The 16,953-nt window shown below is 34.6% G+C and overlaps 1 protein-coding gene across 1 annotated transcript in view; it reads right to left on the bottom strand.

Moving 5' to 3' along the window:
* NBEA (neurobeachin) overlaps positions 1–16,953 on the bottom strand; it is a gene marked incomplete at its 3' end in the record, with an annotated part of 753,742 nt that overhangs the window by 603,746 nt on the left and 133,043 nt on the right. The window contains exons 7-8 of the mRNA XM_011969865.1: positions 13,492–13,611; positions 10,774–10,920 (exon numbers count right to left, since the gene is read on the bottom strand). Of these exons, the coding sequence (XP_011825255.1) occupies positions 10,774–10,920; positions 13,492–13,611 (267 nt within the window). The remainder of the gene's footprint in view (positions 1–10,773; positions 10,921–13,491; positions 13,612–16,953) is intronic.

Genomic DNA, 16,953 nt, shown 5'->3' with positions numbered 1-16,953 from the left:
AATTCACTAGGATAAAATTAATATAAATCTGAGGCTGATTCCAGTGAGCTAAGATTTATATGGTAAGCTCTAGTACAATCACTAAGGAAACGTTTTTTTAAGTGAAAAAATTATTTAAAAATTGAAAACGCTATATAAGAAAATAAGCACATAATCCAAAGAAAGCAGTAAAGAATAAAGAAAGAAACAAAAACACGAGACACACAGCTAACAAAAAGTAAAATGACAGATGGAAACCTAACTATCAATAATCACATTAAAGATGAATGAAATAACCAATCAAATCAAAAGGCAGAGATTGTCAGATTGGATAATAAGATTCAATAACATACTGTTTATAGAATATTCAAAGGTAAAAACATATTTAAAGTAAATACATGAGAAAAAATATCAAGAAACCACAAGAAAGCTGGAATGGCTGTGCTAATATCAGACAAAATAGACTTTAAAACAAGATATATTATTAGGTATTAAAAAGACATTGAATAATGATAAAAGGGCCAATCATCAGGAGGATACAGCAATCATAAACATATGTGCACCCAACAACAGAGCGTCAAAACACATGAAGAAACAGCTGAAGAAATGAAGGGAGAAATACACAAGTAAACAATAATAGCTGGGCATTTGATTTTTTTTTTTGGTAGGTCATAGCTTCCTCCATCTTTATTTTCTGATATAGGAAAATACAAGAGTAACTTCTGTTAGCTTCAGAACTTATAAAACCATTCGCTACATAGTTTTCCATGCATAACATCTAAATCCTAGAAAGAAACACATGGTGTTAAATACAGAAAGTACTGAAGCCCAACAGAGATTTCCTATTAGGTTCAAAATGAGGATTGAAAGCTGTAAGTGAAAAGGTTTAAGGTTTAAAAAAAAATAAGAGTTCATATGAAAAAAGCGGGTGGGTGTTAAAGGGAGGAGAGCCCACTTATAAGCAGTGGGAAAGGTACTTCCAGAAGTCCATGTAATTCTCAGGAAAAGGCAAATTTTGCTTATTTTTAAACAAACCATTGGAAAAAAACAGGCTAACAATCATCTCCCGTAGGAATAGTCTGGAAAGTGGAGAGGACGGCTTGAAGTGAAACAGCATAACTGGCTCCACCCAGGGTGTCATTTCACCATTAAGGGACTCGATCAGATTTCACTAAGTAGAGTTGTTACGTCACCACCAATAAAAGTCCTATGTTCTTTTGGGGAGAAATATCTGGGTATAATATTTCTACTGCCTCTAATGGTTGATTAAGATTTCAAGTCTTTCTAGGCTCTTCCTCCCTCCCTCTCTCCCTTCCTCCCTCTCTCCCTTCCTCCCTCCCTCCCTTCCTCCCTCCCTCCCTTCCTCCCTTCCTCCGAGGCTTCCTCCCTTCCTTTCTTCCTTCCTTCTTTTCTTTCTTTTTCTTTCTTCTTTTTTTGGTAAGATTTGAGGAAAAGGTCAACAGATAAGCAGGATATTTTAAAAGATTTGAGCTGAGTGGGGTCAGTGACCAAAAGATCTATTCTGCAAGTCCAGTTTGCCATATATATACACACACACATATATCTGTCTCTTATACACATCTAGATGTGTATAAGAGACAGCTAGGGTACATGTGCACAACGTGCAGGTTTGTTACATATGTATACATGTGCCACGTTGGTGTGCTACACCCATTAACTCATCATTTACATTAGGTATATCTCCTAATGCTATCCCTCCCCTCTATACTCAACTTTCCATTCATAAGATCAAGAAGGAAATTGAAGATTTGAACAAAAACCAAACAGAACTAACAGACATCTCTAGAACACACCATCCCAAAACAGCATAATACACATTCTTCCAAAGTACACATAGCCGGGCTCAGTGGCTCATGCCTGTAATCCCAACACTTTGGGAGGCTGAGGTAGAAGGATCACTTGAGGCCAGGAGTTCAAAACTAGCCTGAGCAACAGAGCAAGACCCTGTCTCTATAAAAAACTGAAAAATTAGTCAGGCACAGTGGCTTGTGCCTATAGTCCCAGCTACTCAAGAGGCTGAGGCAGGAGCATAGATTGAGCCCAGGAGTCTAAGACTCCAGTGTGCTAGGTCTGCATCACTGCACTCCAGCTTAGGTGACAGAAGGAGAGGCCCTGTTTCCAAAATAAAAATGTACACATCAAACATTCTCCTGGATAGACCAAACTCAGGTCATAAAACAAACCTGAATAAATTTATGAAGACAGATGTAATACAAAGTATATTATCTGTCCAAACTGGAATGTTAGAAATCAATAATATAAAGGAATTTGAGGAATTCACAAATATGTAGAAATAAACACATTCCTAAATAACCAATGTGTCAAAGAAGAAATAATCAAAAGAGAAATTATGAAATATTTTAAGATGAATAAAGACACAAATATCAAAATATAAGCAGTTAAGGCACTTAGAAATTTATACCTGTAAATGTTTGTATTTAAAAAGAAGACTTCAAATCAACAACTAAACCTCCCACCTTATGTCCCTGGAAGCAAAAAAGCAAACTAAACATAAAACAAGCAGAAAGAAAAAAATAAAAATAATTATAGAAGAACTTAATGAAATACAGAATAAGAAAACTGTGAAAACAAAATGAAACCAAAAGCCAGTTCTTTGAAAAGATCAACACTATTAACAAGCCTGTACCTAGACTGATTAACACACTATTATCCCAACAGACACACAAAGCATATTTGACAGAATCTAACACTTTTTATGATAGAAAGCATTGAACAAAGTAGGAGTAGAATGGAACTTCTATCTACTAAAAAAAGCATCTATGAAAAACCTACAGCCAGCAACATAGTGCAATTTGTTGCAGGATGTCAGAGCATAAGAAGGGCAGGAAGGGTAGGTAGGAGAGCTGCTCAGTTCATGATGTCAAAATTCTAAAAAAGTGATAGGGCTTCTACCTGAAACAACAAGGAAGAGGTAAGTGGGTTGTGCCTTGACATAAAGTTTCTGAGTATGTGCAAGGTAAGGAAGGTTAAGTACACTAAGGACTTCTCTGTGTAGGGAGTCAGAGCCTGAAAAGGATGAGAAAGCATCTGCCTGAGAGGAGATGGCAAACCTTGGGAGGCAGCTGAATCTACAGTGGGGGTTGAAAATCATTCATCTGGTGTGTGGCTTGGCAGGTCAGAGCCTGGGCAGGCAGAGGAGGGCATCCTCATGGGGCGGGGTGGGGGGGGTGGGGGCGGTGCCTGGCTCAGGTTGTTGTAGCCTGAGAAAGATGAGAGAATATGCACAAAGGGAAGCAACCAGGCAAGGGAAGGCACAACACCAGCAGGGCAGGGAGCCATTGCCTAAAGGAGTAAGCTAGGATGGGGTGTCAAGAGTTCTAGAGAGGGTAGCATCTGAATAAGAGGGTTGTCCAGCAGGAGGTAAAGAAACCTGGGGCTCCAGAAGGATGGGGAAGGCATCAGGTCAACAGCCTAGCTCAGTATATTGTGCTAGAACTGAGGAAGGGTTAAGAGTGCATCCATGATGGAAGGCAGCCAGAAAACAAGCCAACACCTGCCTCAGGTAAAGAGAGCATCCATATGGAAAATGAAGGAAAGACTGAGAAGCTGTTTGATGTATTATAATGTAAATGCAGTAAACTGGATCTTTTTACTATAAAAGACATTATACAACAGTTAGCAAAAATTTAATGGGGTCTGAGAATTAAATGTTAGTAACAAATCGATGTTAACCTCTTGATTTCATGTTACACAATATTACGTGAAAGAATGTTCTCACTTGTAGGAACATAACATTCAGGAATGATGGAGCATCATGGCAGTAGTCACTCTCATGGTTCAGGAAAAAAACTGACTGGCATAGTCCTTGTAGCTTTTCTGTAATAGTTTATTTTACTTTTAAATTTTAAAATGAGAGAGAAATAAAGAAGGAGATAAAGATTTAAGAGAAAGTGAAATAACAGAAGTGATTTAAGAGAAATGTTAAAGATAAGCAAAGTAAATAAACATGCATAGTCAAGTCTCTGGAGAAGAAAACCAAAGCAAGGAAATAGAAGAAATTCTAAAAGTATAGTACAATAACAATTTCTTAAAATATGAAAAGATGCAAACTACATATGAAAGTGCACACCACATACCTGGGAAGTTAACTCACAATGACCAACCCCAAGATATATCTACCAAAATTACTAGATTTAAGGAAAAAGAAAAAAAAATCCTTCGAACATCTAACAAGACTAAGTGCCTTGTAATGGAGAAGATACCACATTGTCAACAGACTTTCAATACCAATACCTCATGCCAGAGAAAAATTAGTAGCATATTTAAGACATCCAAAGAAAGAAAAGTCAGGGAATGCATTCCTCAAGAAATACTATTTCTATGAACTCTTCCTGAGGAATCTACTATAGAAACAGCTAAAACACAGCCAAAACACATCAATATAAGGAAATAATATAAGCCTTAAACACACAGGAACTTACAGAACTAGGATTATGTAAGAGTTAAGACAGAATGGTATGTAAAAACTGTGTGTGCTCACAATGCAGATAAGACCTTGTATTAGCTTGTTGAGTCTGCTATGACAAAGTACCAGGGTCTAGATGGCTTAAATAAAAGACGTTTAATTTCCCGTAGTTCTGGAGGATGTACATGGGTGTCAGCAGGGTTTTCTTCTGAAGACTCTCGCCTTGGTTTGAAGATAGCCTAACCACCTTTTCTTCCCTGTGTCTTCACATGGTCTTCCCTTTGCATGTGTCTGTGTCCTAATTTCCTCCTCTTTATGAGGATACTAGTCATATCGGATTAGGACCCAATAACTAAATCTCAATTACCTCTTAAATCTCAATTTAAGAGATTTAATCTTAAATCTCAATTTAAGAGATTTAATCTTAAATCTCTTAAGATTTGTCCTCATGAGATGGGGAGGACTATGAAGAAATAAGTTTTGGCAGAGAAGATCAAATATTTGGTTTACTTAATCTCAATTACCTCTTTAAAGATCCTGTCTTCAAAAACAGTCACCTTACAGACTACTGAGGGTTAGAATTTTAGTGAATTTTAGGGGAACTTAATTCACCTTGTAACATACCTCAACTATTTTAAAAATGGCAAGAGGGAGAACGAAGAAACATATGCAAAAACAAATTAACTGCATTTTCAGTAATTATAACAATTGGACATTATTGGTATTGTTATTCTGAGACTGTTCTTTATGTATAATTATGGGATTTTCTAATCTATTATCCTGTGTCTATTTGACAATCAGTATCCTCACTGAAGAAGAAAGGAGATTTAACTTCAAACAGGTCAAGTTAAAACACCACACTCTCCTGCTTTTTCTCATTATTCCCTTGCTTTTCTCATTCTCCTTTGCTGGTTCATCTGCATCTCCTCAACTTACAAACACTGGCTTTCCAAAGGACTCATTTCTCAGTTATCTTTTTCTATGAACTCACTTCATTGGTACCCACACCCAGTCCTTTACCTTTAAATCCTGTCCATATCCTGCCAATGCCAAATTTCTATCTCCAACCTAGATGTCGCCTCTGAACTCCAGACGTACTTCATTTTTCCATTTAGATATCTATCGGTCATCTCAAACAACTATGTCCATAACCTATGTCCATAACCAAATATTTGATCTTCTCTGCCAAAACTTATTTCTTCATAGTCCTCCCCATCTCATGAGGACAAATCCATCAGGTCAGTTGTTCGGGCTAAAATTCATGGGGTTTCTTGCTCCTCTCAATCCTCTCTTGCTCCCTTAACCTATGTTCACAGTGACAGAAAATCCTACTGGCACTACCTCCAAAGTATGTCCAAAAGCTGACCTTTCAGAGTCATAGATATTTTAGATATGCTTTATCAAAAATCTAATCAAGTCTCTATACTTTCCAGAGCTCTTTCACTAAATAACTCCAACAGTCGCCTAACTAGTCTCCCTATTTCCACCTTTTCTCCCTATTTACCATAGTAACCAGAGTGATCCTTTTCAAATTGGTATTAGGCCAGGACACTCAAAACTTTTCAATGGCTGTCCCTCTCACTCAAGAGCAGAAATGAAGTCATAACAATCCTCTGAAAGCATATAGTTGTTTTCTGAATTAATCTTTGACGCTCCCCCTTGCTCCTTCTGTGACAGTCACAGGAACACAGTCACAGTGTTCTTTAATCTGTGAAGTAAGCTTCTGCTAATGGCCTTCCTTCTTGCTCTGGCATTTAACCTTAAAGCTTTTCCCCAGATATCCACTTAGCTAGCATCAACTTCCATCTTTTTTACCTGTTTTGTGTGTCTCATAGCTCTCATCATCACATAGACACTATTTATTTTTCTTTTGTTTTGTTACCTGTCTTCTCCCATGATACTGCACACCCTACTTCTCCAAAATACAGGCAGGGGTTTTTGTTGGTTTTGTTTAATTGTTATATCCCTAACATCTAGAACAGTGTCCACATGTTTAATAAAAGAATGAACAGATGAATTAGTGAAGGCTCATTATTTGTATTTCATTTACCTCACCTGTAGTAGCTAGCAATGATTTATTTTGTTTTTCCTTTCAACTAAGCTTTTGTTACTTTTAATTTGAAAGAGGGGTCTAGAGCATATGCTATAGGTAAATGAAATACTGGATACACATTTACCTATCATTCAAGAAAAGACATGCAATTTTCACTTTGTTAATTTTGTTTTAGCCATTGAATTGTAGTCAACATCATTCTATCAAGACACGTTGTAACATACAGTAACTTTTCAACTATATAGATGCATTTATAGCCTCTCCCCAAATCTTTCCGTTAGTTGTCATATGTATTACATGTATATACTCCTAATCATCCAGGTTTTCTTCCTCAGTCAGTAATGACAGTCAAATAACAACAAATTTCTTTAATTTTCTTTCAAAAGACTTAAAGAATATTTTCACTGGATAAAAAAATTCTATGTTGATAGATTTTTTTCTTCCATTCATAACTTTAAGGATTTTGTTCCACCTCTATGGCTTTCCTGCTTTCTGATGAGATGCATACAGATATTCAAATTATTGTTCCCTTATCAATGTCTAGTTTTCCTCTGCCTGCTTACAAGAGTTTCTCTTTATCTTTGGTTTTCCACACTTTGACTGTAATGTGCCTACTTTGGTTCTCTTTGCATTTATTTTGGTTGGAATTTTCAGAGTTTCTTCAATCTATAAATATAAGCCTTTTACCAAATCTGAGAAGTTTTTGATCATCATTTATTCAAATATTTTTTCTGGCTCTTTCATTCACACTGTGTCTATTAGACCTTTCAAAATTGCCCCAGACATCTCCAGGGTTCTATTTTCTTACCCCAATCTTTCATAACTCTCTTCCAAGTTTATATCAATCTATACTCAAGTTCATTTACTTCTCTATCATATTAACTCTGCTAATAAGCCCATACAGTTTTTTAATTTTGATATATTTTTCAGTTCTAGAACTGCCATCTGATTTTGTTTTATTTCATGGTTGATACTTCCTATCTTTTAATTCATTGTAAGTAAATTTTTCTCTACCTCACTAGTTATAATAGACTTCATGTGGTATTTCCAACATGTGGGTTATCTTGGAGTTGGTATATGATGATTTTCTCTTCCCTTGAGAATAGGTCACATTTCCCTATTTTTAGAATAAGTACTTTTGGATTATATGCTAAATTTTGTGACTATTGCTCTGTACAATATTGTAGAGAAATTTTCTGGCCAGAAAGTTTCCTATAAAAGCAAAAAATGGGGATATCAAGCCATGTAGACTGACTGTTCCATATATTGACTACCCTCCAAAGCCTGCCTGCTTTTATTCAATCTCCATAACCCTCAAATAGATGTTATCTACATTATGTGCAGAGTTTGCAAATGGTTATTTGTGAGAATATCAGTTTGTTAGGAGCTCACCCCTCCGAACAAGTATTGGAAATCCTCTGAAGTGAATTTTAATTTTGGAGGTTGTGTTATACTTTTTCTCTTATCAGTTAGAACTTTATTATGCTATAGCAAATTATAAATACCATTATGTTACGATATTCATAAATGAAGGAGAGAACTGAAAGCTAAATTTTCAAATATCTGGCAATGAAGACTAACTGCTTGCCACAAGGGTTAACGTAACACTGATAAAATATCTAGTAATAATTATAAAATATAAAACCTTTGTTTAAATCTGATTTGCAAGCTTATGTCAAAAGGCCATCTGATACACAAGATTTTATAATCTCGAAGACATTAAATAACTCCAAATAGAGATCCACAGTAAACTTACCTGGTAGTAAATTTTACCATACTAGACAAATCTACAGTGAGATTTTCTGTATTTTAAATATTTTCTGAATTTCTGTATTTTACTTTCCAAACTGAATGGTTTATTTAGTTAACAAGTGATACCCTAACTTATTACTGCCAGAATATAACCAAGTACAGAATGTTTACTGATAAGCTGCAATGCTTAAAACCAAATGTTCCACAGAACAAAAATTACCTGGCACTCCAGTGACCAACAAGTCAAAATCATTTGTAACAGGCTCCATTGAATATATAGTTTGATGACATTATTTGAAGGTAGAATTAACTTATTTTATTAATTTCGAAGCCCATATGTTGACATGCTATCTACACTAAACTCAGAATCATAAATATTGTCTGACCATTACAATGAAAGAAAGTTCCATATAACTCAAGGCAAAACATATAAATACTATGTTATTATACAACACTAAGTAATTTAAACTCCATTTGGGATATATCCAGATGTCCACTAGTTATTATATTCCCTACGCCTTAAAAATTCCACTGTAGCCCTCTACCCCTTCACTCACAGGAAGTGACTTTACCAAGATAATTATGAGTATAATGTGTGAACTACTCAGCTTTTCTTCTATCAAAACACAGTCTGATCATATGCATTCTTCCTTCCCTATATTTTCTGAATTCCTACAAAAAAAAGTTTTTTAATATGAAAAATTTTTGCTGATGCCTGTCACGGTAGCAATTGTACTTATAATATTTACAAATTGAGAAAATGCATGTATCCGTGGATTTATCATCAACCCCCACTAACAACAACGGGTGCGGTGAGCTGAGAACGTTCAAAACTTAATAAAATACTCTCTGATGTAATGCCCAAATTTACAGGTTTCTCTCTTAAAAGTTCTGACTTTAGGTACTCTACTGTGTGTTAGGAAAACAAGGATACACTATGTCACATGAGCTGTGCACACATGATGACAGGGTTATTGCTCATTATCACTGTTGTTAAAAAGAATGACAAGAAATACTTGTGAAAAGAATACTACAAATTACAAAATTTGCAAAGCTGTTCAGGACAAAATTTGCTTCTTTGTGAATAGAAGAATTACAAAATTGCTTATATTCAGCCCTTTTCCTTGATGTTGCAAGGAAGCTCCCATCAATTCTGAAATTTTGCATTAGCAATCGTATTGATTTGTATTTTCTTGATATTCTACCTTTTTATATTTCATTTGTTTGCTTGTCACTCTATTCAGTATCATTCTATTAGAGCTTAAAAAGACACTGCAAGTATTTTATGAAACAACTCAAAGAAGTAGGAAAGAAAAGCAGGCCGCATATTAATAAAAAATGTGAATTACAAAAATATTCCTATGCAAGATCAACAATGGCAGAACCAGGATGCAAACCCAACAAAACGACCCATGAAAGAAAAAGCAGCTGTACAAGCACAAATGCATTTCTAGAGCTAGTAAGACAAAAACAAAAATGATATGGAGAATATATGATAGCAAGTATTGTTACCTTGACATAAAAATAATAGCATTATTATTCTTCAATATTATTATGGTTATTAAAGTCATTGAGAACAAAAAGGTATTTTAATATGGGTAAATTCAAACTTTCCTCTCTCTCTGTTTCACGCTCTCTCTATCTATATATAAATGACATAGAAAGAGAAATACCAATGCAAAAACACAAAGGCCAAAGAGGGAATATTTTTAATATTTACTACTCCTTTCCATAACACAATGTTCACATTAATTATTTAAACTGAGCTCAATAAAAAACCACACTTCCACACAAGACAAGTACTTCTTCAGAATTATAAACACTTTGACGATAATGTGTAATTCTCTTTCAGCTCCAAGTAGTTTGAGACTTCACAATTGCTAATGTGATTTAAATAGAACCCCTATACACTCCCCTAGCCAGGTATACTTCACATTTAAAACTAACTCATATATGTGCATGCTCTATCTTACCGAGAGTCTTTGCTTTGAAAGTTTAAAAAACAAAAAAAAAATGATAAATTACATTAGTTTTGCTAAATTAGTATACTCACTACTATACCTACTTCCTCACTTAGTGCAATTAAAGCAAAAATATAAACTAAAATTGAATAATTTCAGGTCCCTGAAGTATATTATCTTACTTTGCTTCTAAATCTTTAACTCTTCTTTCTAAGTTACCAGTAATATTAACAAGTTCTTTATTATGTTCACTCTGTAATATGTATATTTCAAATTTTTGTATTTTAAATACTACATTAAGCAAAATAGTTTTATAAGATTATTTCAGAATTGTTAACAAAAGGCATGCCACCAGTATTAGAAAATATTCTGAAGAATAAAAAAGTTTATAAAGAGAAAACAGTTAAGAAAAAAGCATCTTTGAACCAAAAAGAAACATATAATAAAAACTGACTACATTCTAAAAAAATAGAAATGACTCTTAAACCATATTAGAGAAAGATTTTCACTAAAAATTATATTACACCACATTTTACATCTAAAACTCTCCATAGAATTTATAAAATTACAGTTATTACTACCTTATATCCAGGTCCTAACTGATGAATTGCAAATATCTGTGCTGGGTTGAGTGCTTCACTGAACACATACACGGCTCCAAGTTGACCACAGAATACCCTATTTGCATCAGCAGTTTCTGATGATCCAAGAAAGCACTTGTCATAGCTCTATTTTTAAAAGTCATAAAAAAAATCAAATGCATTATTTTTAATGACAAAAAGGTTTAAATCCTTAAATCAGCCTCTATTATCAAGAATATTTTAAAATATAACAAAAATAATAGCAGAAAGCATCAATTAAGACTTTATTATTTAAATAATAAATGCCAGTCAAGTTTTTTGGGAAAAATGATCAGTTATATGCACGCTTATGTTTAAGCAAACAAACAGTAGCCACCTACTCAATCTTCAGACTTACCACTTTTCAAATATTACAGTTAAAGGCAAAAGAGCTTATAATTATTTATTTACAAAAGTTAAACTAATATACAACTGTAATGATGTATAATGATCCATATATAGAGAGATTGATCTGAATCAAGGGAATGACTATTCCAACATTTAATCATGAACACATAGGGTATAATTTTTTTATTCTACTTTATTTTTGAAATTACGAATCTATTCCTCTATTCCTCCATATTAAGTAAAAGACACAAAGAAAATCAATCCCTTCTCATATATGAGTAGGAATTACACAGAATCAAATAAACAATAAGACTAAGATCTGCTTCTTAAAGCCGATGATACAGTGCTCTCCACATGAGGAATTCAGCACTGAAGAAGCCGAAAGCTTAACAAGGTCCTTCCAGCCTCTACTTCTTACACCCCACCCACCGAAACCAGGGAAAGCAGTCATGGCTCAGTTCCCTTCCCCTATCCCCACAGGCTATTTCACACCTTAGTACGAATAAGCAAGAATTATATATGTAAGAAGTACTTTTGGTACTTCAATAAAGTAAAAAAATTGTGAATGGGGTACAAAGGCAAAAAAAAAATTGTCGCCATTAAATATCCAATCTCTAATTAGAAGTATAGGAATTTTAACTGCCTAAAGTATGTATATATGTGTTATTATCTAGAATTCTCCACTTCTTAGGGCACTATTACAAATAACCAAAAAAGTAAGCCTTTTCTTTCCAAAATACTGTCTTATCATTTAACGAGTCAAGAAGACCACTGGGGTTTCTTCCACTCTATAATAAAATGACTCTGGAGAGAAGATCTCCTCTGCAGCGAAGATAAAAAGGAGAATTTCATCTGTGTATTCTAATTCTGAAAACAACATTCTATTAAATATTTATTGGTTGTGGCTCAACCATGAGTTTCTATGGCAGAGAAAAGCAACTTTTTCTATAAAGGGACAGACAGAAAATATTTTAAACTTTGCCTGCCACACCTGGTTTCTGTTCCATTCTGCTTTGATTTGGTTTGTGTCTCTTAAAAAAAAAAAAAAAAAAAACACTTAAAAAATTAAAAGCCAAGATTCTTAGCCCCCAGCTTATACAAAACCAGAAATAGGGGGAAGGTCTGATTTGGCTCATAGGGTGTAGTCTGCCAAGTCCCTATCTACGGGACAAACTATGGACCATATGCACATGCTAGCTAAAAGAATACAAAACAGGATAAGCAAATCCCTGCCCTTTGGGAGATGAAAGCCTAGAGAGATGCAAACAAAACTGAGAAATGAATTGTGTTTAACAGGTAAGTTCTCATAAAACCAGGTATGCTTGAAGAGTTGTATATTACTGAGCTTGGAGGTACTTTCAGCATTAAAACAAACCTTTCACTTTGGCTCTGACAGGCCAGAATATAGACAACAGAAAGTCCAAAGTAGAGAAATCATAAGGACCCTTGAGGTTTTAATTCTAGTTATCCTCTACCTAGAATCCTACTGTGTCACTTCTTCCACTACTAACATACTGATAGAAACTAATATAGTCTCTTTGTTTTATTGCAATAAGCGATTTAAGTGATCTTCCTGCTTCAGTAATTTCCCTTCAAAATATTCTCAATACTGCAGGCAGACTGATGGTTCTAAAATAGAAGCACACATCACTTCTCTGCTGAAAACCTTCCAAGGATTTTTAAGCTGAGTAAGATGCGAAAGCCCAGGCCTTGTTTGCTTATGAAGGCCAAAATGATTTCTGCCTAACCTCATGCCTCCTCCTCCCTCTGCTCCAGACAAATTGCCTTTTCCTTGAACTTTCCTATTCTGCCTCAAAGCCTTTGCACTCACTGTTCCCACGGAATAGAACAAGTTCCCCACACACCTTGCTTGCTCAACTCTTTCTGCTAAAATCATCTCTGCAATATCTGGCTTCTCCCTTCCCTACACCTACACTTTCTGTATGCCCAATTTATTTTCCCCATAGCATTTATCACTATGTAATGAATAATAGTGACTATATGTTATACTTTTGTTTAGGGTCTTCTTATATCTAAATAAGGGGTAAACCACATTTTTTAGTGCTTGATGCTGGAAAAAACAGAATATAAGATTCAAGGTTTTTGATCTAAAAAACTTAAAACTTTGGCCAAATGTTTCTGTTTTTTATCATTAATCATGTCTTTTAGCAATTTTCTTATACTAAATTTAACAATGAAAGATTCATTTTCATAAAAAGAATAAATTTTCTAAGTTTTAAGTTGCTACCAAACTATTTTATAATTCAATTCATATTGTAATGATAGATCATTCTCTCAAATGAAAACACATACAGAAAAATAAAGACTTACATCATTTGTGTTAACATGCCAAGCCATATCACCATAAGATACCAGTTGTCCATTAACATAACACCGAATTTCACTGTTCCTCCATCGATTGTAAATGTGGACAATGCTGATCATGTACCACTTAAATAAAAAAAAGCAAATATATCAATATGTAATGTTTGGTTATTATGGTCTAAAATGCAGTTATAACATTCATAAAACCCTACAAGAATATGCTGACAGGACTATTAATGATCATCTAATACCACTTCCTCAAGCTCCCCCTCCAATCTCTCATTTCACAGATGGTAGAAGTAGCACATAAAGAATATTCTTGGAGAAGACAAGAACTACAACCCCTTGACCTCCAGAGTGATATTCCTTCCACTATACCAAGATGTGAAATTGTGGAAATATAATTTACTTGTGTTCATTCATTTAAAATTTACATTGTGCCAGGCACTGCAGATACCCAAGGCTGACCAGTTCTCCTAGAATTTATGAGCTAGTAAAAGAAATATATATGACACAATTAAACAAATGTAGAATTATAAATCATGGTGATTACAGTGAGGAGAAAAAGAACAGTATAAACTGAAAAAGAATAAACTAGGATTCTACTTTGAATTGCGTGGTCAGGAAAGATCTGTCAAAGAAACAACATTTTAGCATCTATAATAAGATTTAGGTAGCTTCAATTTCACAATTTAGATTTAGTAAATCCAGTGATAATTATATAATTAATAACTTAATGTGGGAATATTTATTAAGAATAAATGAATGAGTTCATATTAAGTGCCCATTTTACAGTTACTGGTATCAAAAAGCATTTTAAGTACCTATTTTAATATGGATGGTTTGATATCTGAAACAACCTTTAGTCGCTTGAGAGTTAATAGCCTAAAATTGAGCATACAGAAATATTTTTTTCTAAAGTATAGAAAAATACAAATGATTTGTAAACATTTGAACAAGTATGCTTTCTGAACGGGGGGAAAATTAACCGGTTTCTCCCTCCCTCCAAAATATAAAATACAAACTTTCTTCTACAGATTATTTAAATGCACTATTCAATTATTTCATATATATTTTGAGAAATAAAAAGTTGTAATAATCCTTAATCACTAAAATATTAGTTATTTCAAGGTATCTAAAATACTTTGAGCAAAATTCAATTTTGTTCATTTCAATTTAGAAAATAAAAATAGACTGGACACGGTGGCTCATGCCTGTAATCCCAGCACTTTAGGAGGCCAAGGTGGGCAGATCAGTTGATGTCAGAAGTTCGAGACCAGCCTGGCCAACATGGTGAAATGCTGTCTCTACTAAAAACACAAAAATTAGCCAGGCGTGGTGGCATGTGCCTGTAATCCCAGCTACTCGGGAGGTTGAGGCACAAGAATCACTTGAACCTGGGAGGTAGAGATTGCAGTGAGCCAAGATTGCACCACCGCACTCCAGCCTGGGCGACAGGACAAGATGTTGTCTCAAAAAAAAAAAAAAGAAAAGAAAAAGAAAAAAAATAGTGTGTTAGAGAACTCAAAAAAGTCAGTAATACAAAACAACAGTGTCCTTCTATAAAAGCAAGGTCAGGTCAAGACATTTAACCGTCTAAAACGCACATCCTTTTTTTAAGTTTTTTTTCATTCCAGGTAATTATTAATTTATTGCAAACTAAGTCTTCCACTTGATTCGAAACCAATATATATGTTAGCCCTGATTAAAATCAGAAGAGAAAATCTTTAATGTAGTCATTTAACAATTGTTTCTAAATAATACAAAATTATCAAGAAGAAACCATAAAAAAGAGCGTCAAATAAATTTAAGAAAAATCTTACAGAAGTTTACAAGTATAAGAATTAAAGTTTGCATATATTACCTTCACTGAATTTGAAAATATTCAACCAGAATGCTACCTAAATAACATAGAAGATACAAACTTTTTTTTTTTTTTGAGACGCAGTCTTACTCTGTCGCCCAGGCTGGAGTGCAGTGGCCGGATCTCAGCTCACTGCAAGCTCCGCCTCCCGGGTTTACGCCATTCTCCTGCCTCAGCCTCCCGAGTAGCTGGGACTACAGGCGCCCGCCACCTCGCCCGGCTAGTTTTTTGTATTTTTTAGTAGAGACGGGGTTTCACCATGTTAGCCAGGATGGTCTCGATCTGCTGACCTCGTGATCCGCCCGTCTCGGCCTCCCAAAGTGCTGGGATTACAGGCTTGAGCCACCGCGCCCGGCCACAAACTTTATATTGTGGAGTAAAATGTGTAAAAACTTTGCATTTTTAAAGAGAAGGGACACAAATAAATGCCTACATATAGGCAAAGATGTCCTGCCCAAAGACAGTTTTAAGATAAATACTAGATGTAATCTTATACTTATTGGTGTACTTGCTATAAAACAAAGTACTCATTCAAACAATACTTACTGAATTCTTACTACTCCAGATAACTCAATGTTCTTACTACTCCAGATAACTCAATGTACTAGGCAGCAAGAATTTTACTTCATAAAGACATGAATTGGATTCCCAAGTTACTAGCTCTATGGCTTTTGGCAAATTACTTAGCATCTCTGAACCTATTTTCACCTCTGAAAAAGGGGAATAATAATGCCTACTTTAAGGATTCCTTGTGAATATTATAAATAGATAATATATGAAAACTATGAAGAAAAGTTCCCAATGTATTTGGCACCCATAAATGATATACCATTAAATAAACTGCTATTTTGTTTTTATCTACTATGTCCTCATGATGAGGTTCATTTATGCTAAAATTGATTACTATTTACCTTTCAGAATCATTCATTCACTCAAAAAATGTACTGAGAGCCTACTTTATGCCAAGTATCTTGTCCCAACCTTGGATCATGGGTATATAAAGACAGACAACATACACACACGGAAGGAAGTTTCACTGGAGAAAGAGTTATGAGAACAGTAGAGAGTATCTAAAATACAGATGTGGGAGTAATACAAGTAATTACTATAAGTACCTGGGAAGGAAAGACAAATAGAGAAGAAAGACTATCATAGAAGTATTCACTGAAAGAATAAAATGAACCGTAAGACTAAGCTTTAAGGATGAAAAGGAATTGTTCAGTAGACAGGGGTTAAAAAAAAATTTCAGGCAGAATCTTAATATGATACAGCACAAATGGTTGACAAAATTTTCCTCAGTGTGTAGGTTTAGCAGGAAAAAAAGCAAAAACAAAAACAAAAACAGGCAAAGACCAGATTGTAAACAGACCTTTAGGAACCTGGCCTTTGTTTTTTGCATAATGTGGTATAACCAAATAATTCTGAGGAGGAAAGTTAAAACGATCAGCTCCATAGTTAAAGAAAATAACTGCAGCAATGTGGAGGTGAGATAGGTAGGCAAGTGTGGATAAAGACAAAACTGAAGAAACACTGCAAAGGTTTAGGTAAGACACCATAAGCCGCTGAACTAAGACAAAGGCATTAATAATTTTTTTTTTTTTTTT

Source organism: Mandrillus leucophaeus, unplaced genomic scaffold (assembly GCF_000951045.1).
Source record: "Mandrillus leucophaeus isolate KB7577 unplaced genomic scaffold, Mleu.le_1.0 Scaffold916, whole genome shotgun sequence".
NCBI lineage: Eukaryota > Metazoa > Chordata > Mammalia > Primates > Cercopithecidae > Mandrillus > Mandrillus leucophaeus.
The sequence above is the reverse complement of the archived record's forward strand: the minus strand, read 5'-3'. Positions and strand labels throughout refer to the sequence as shown.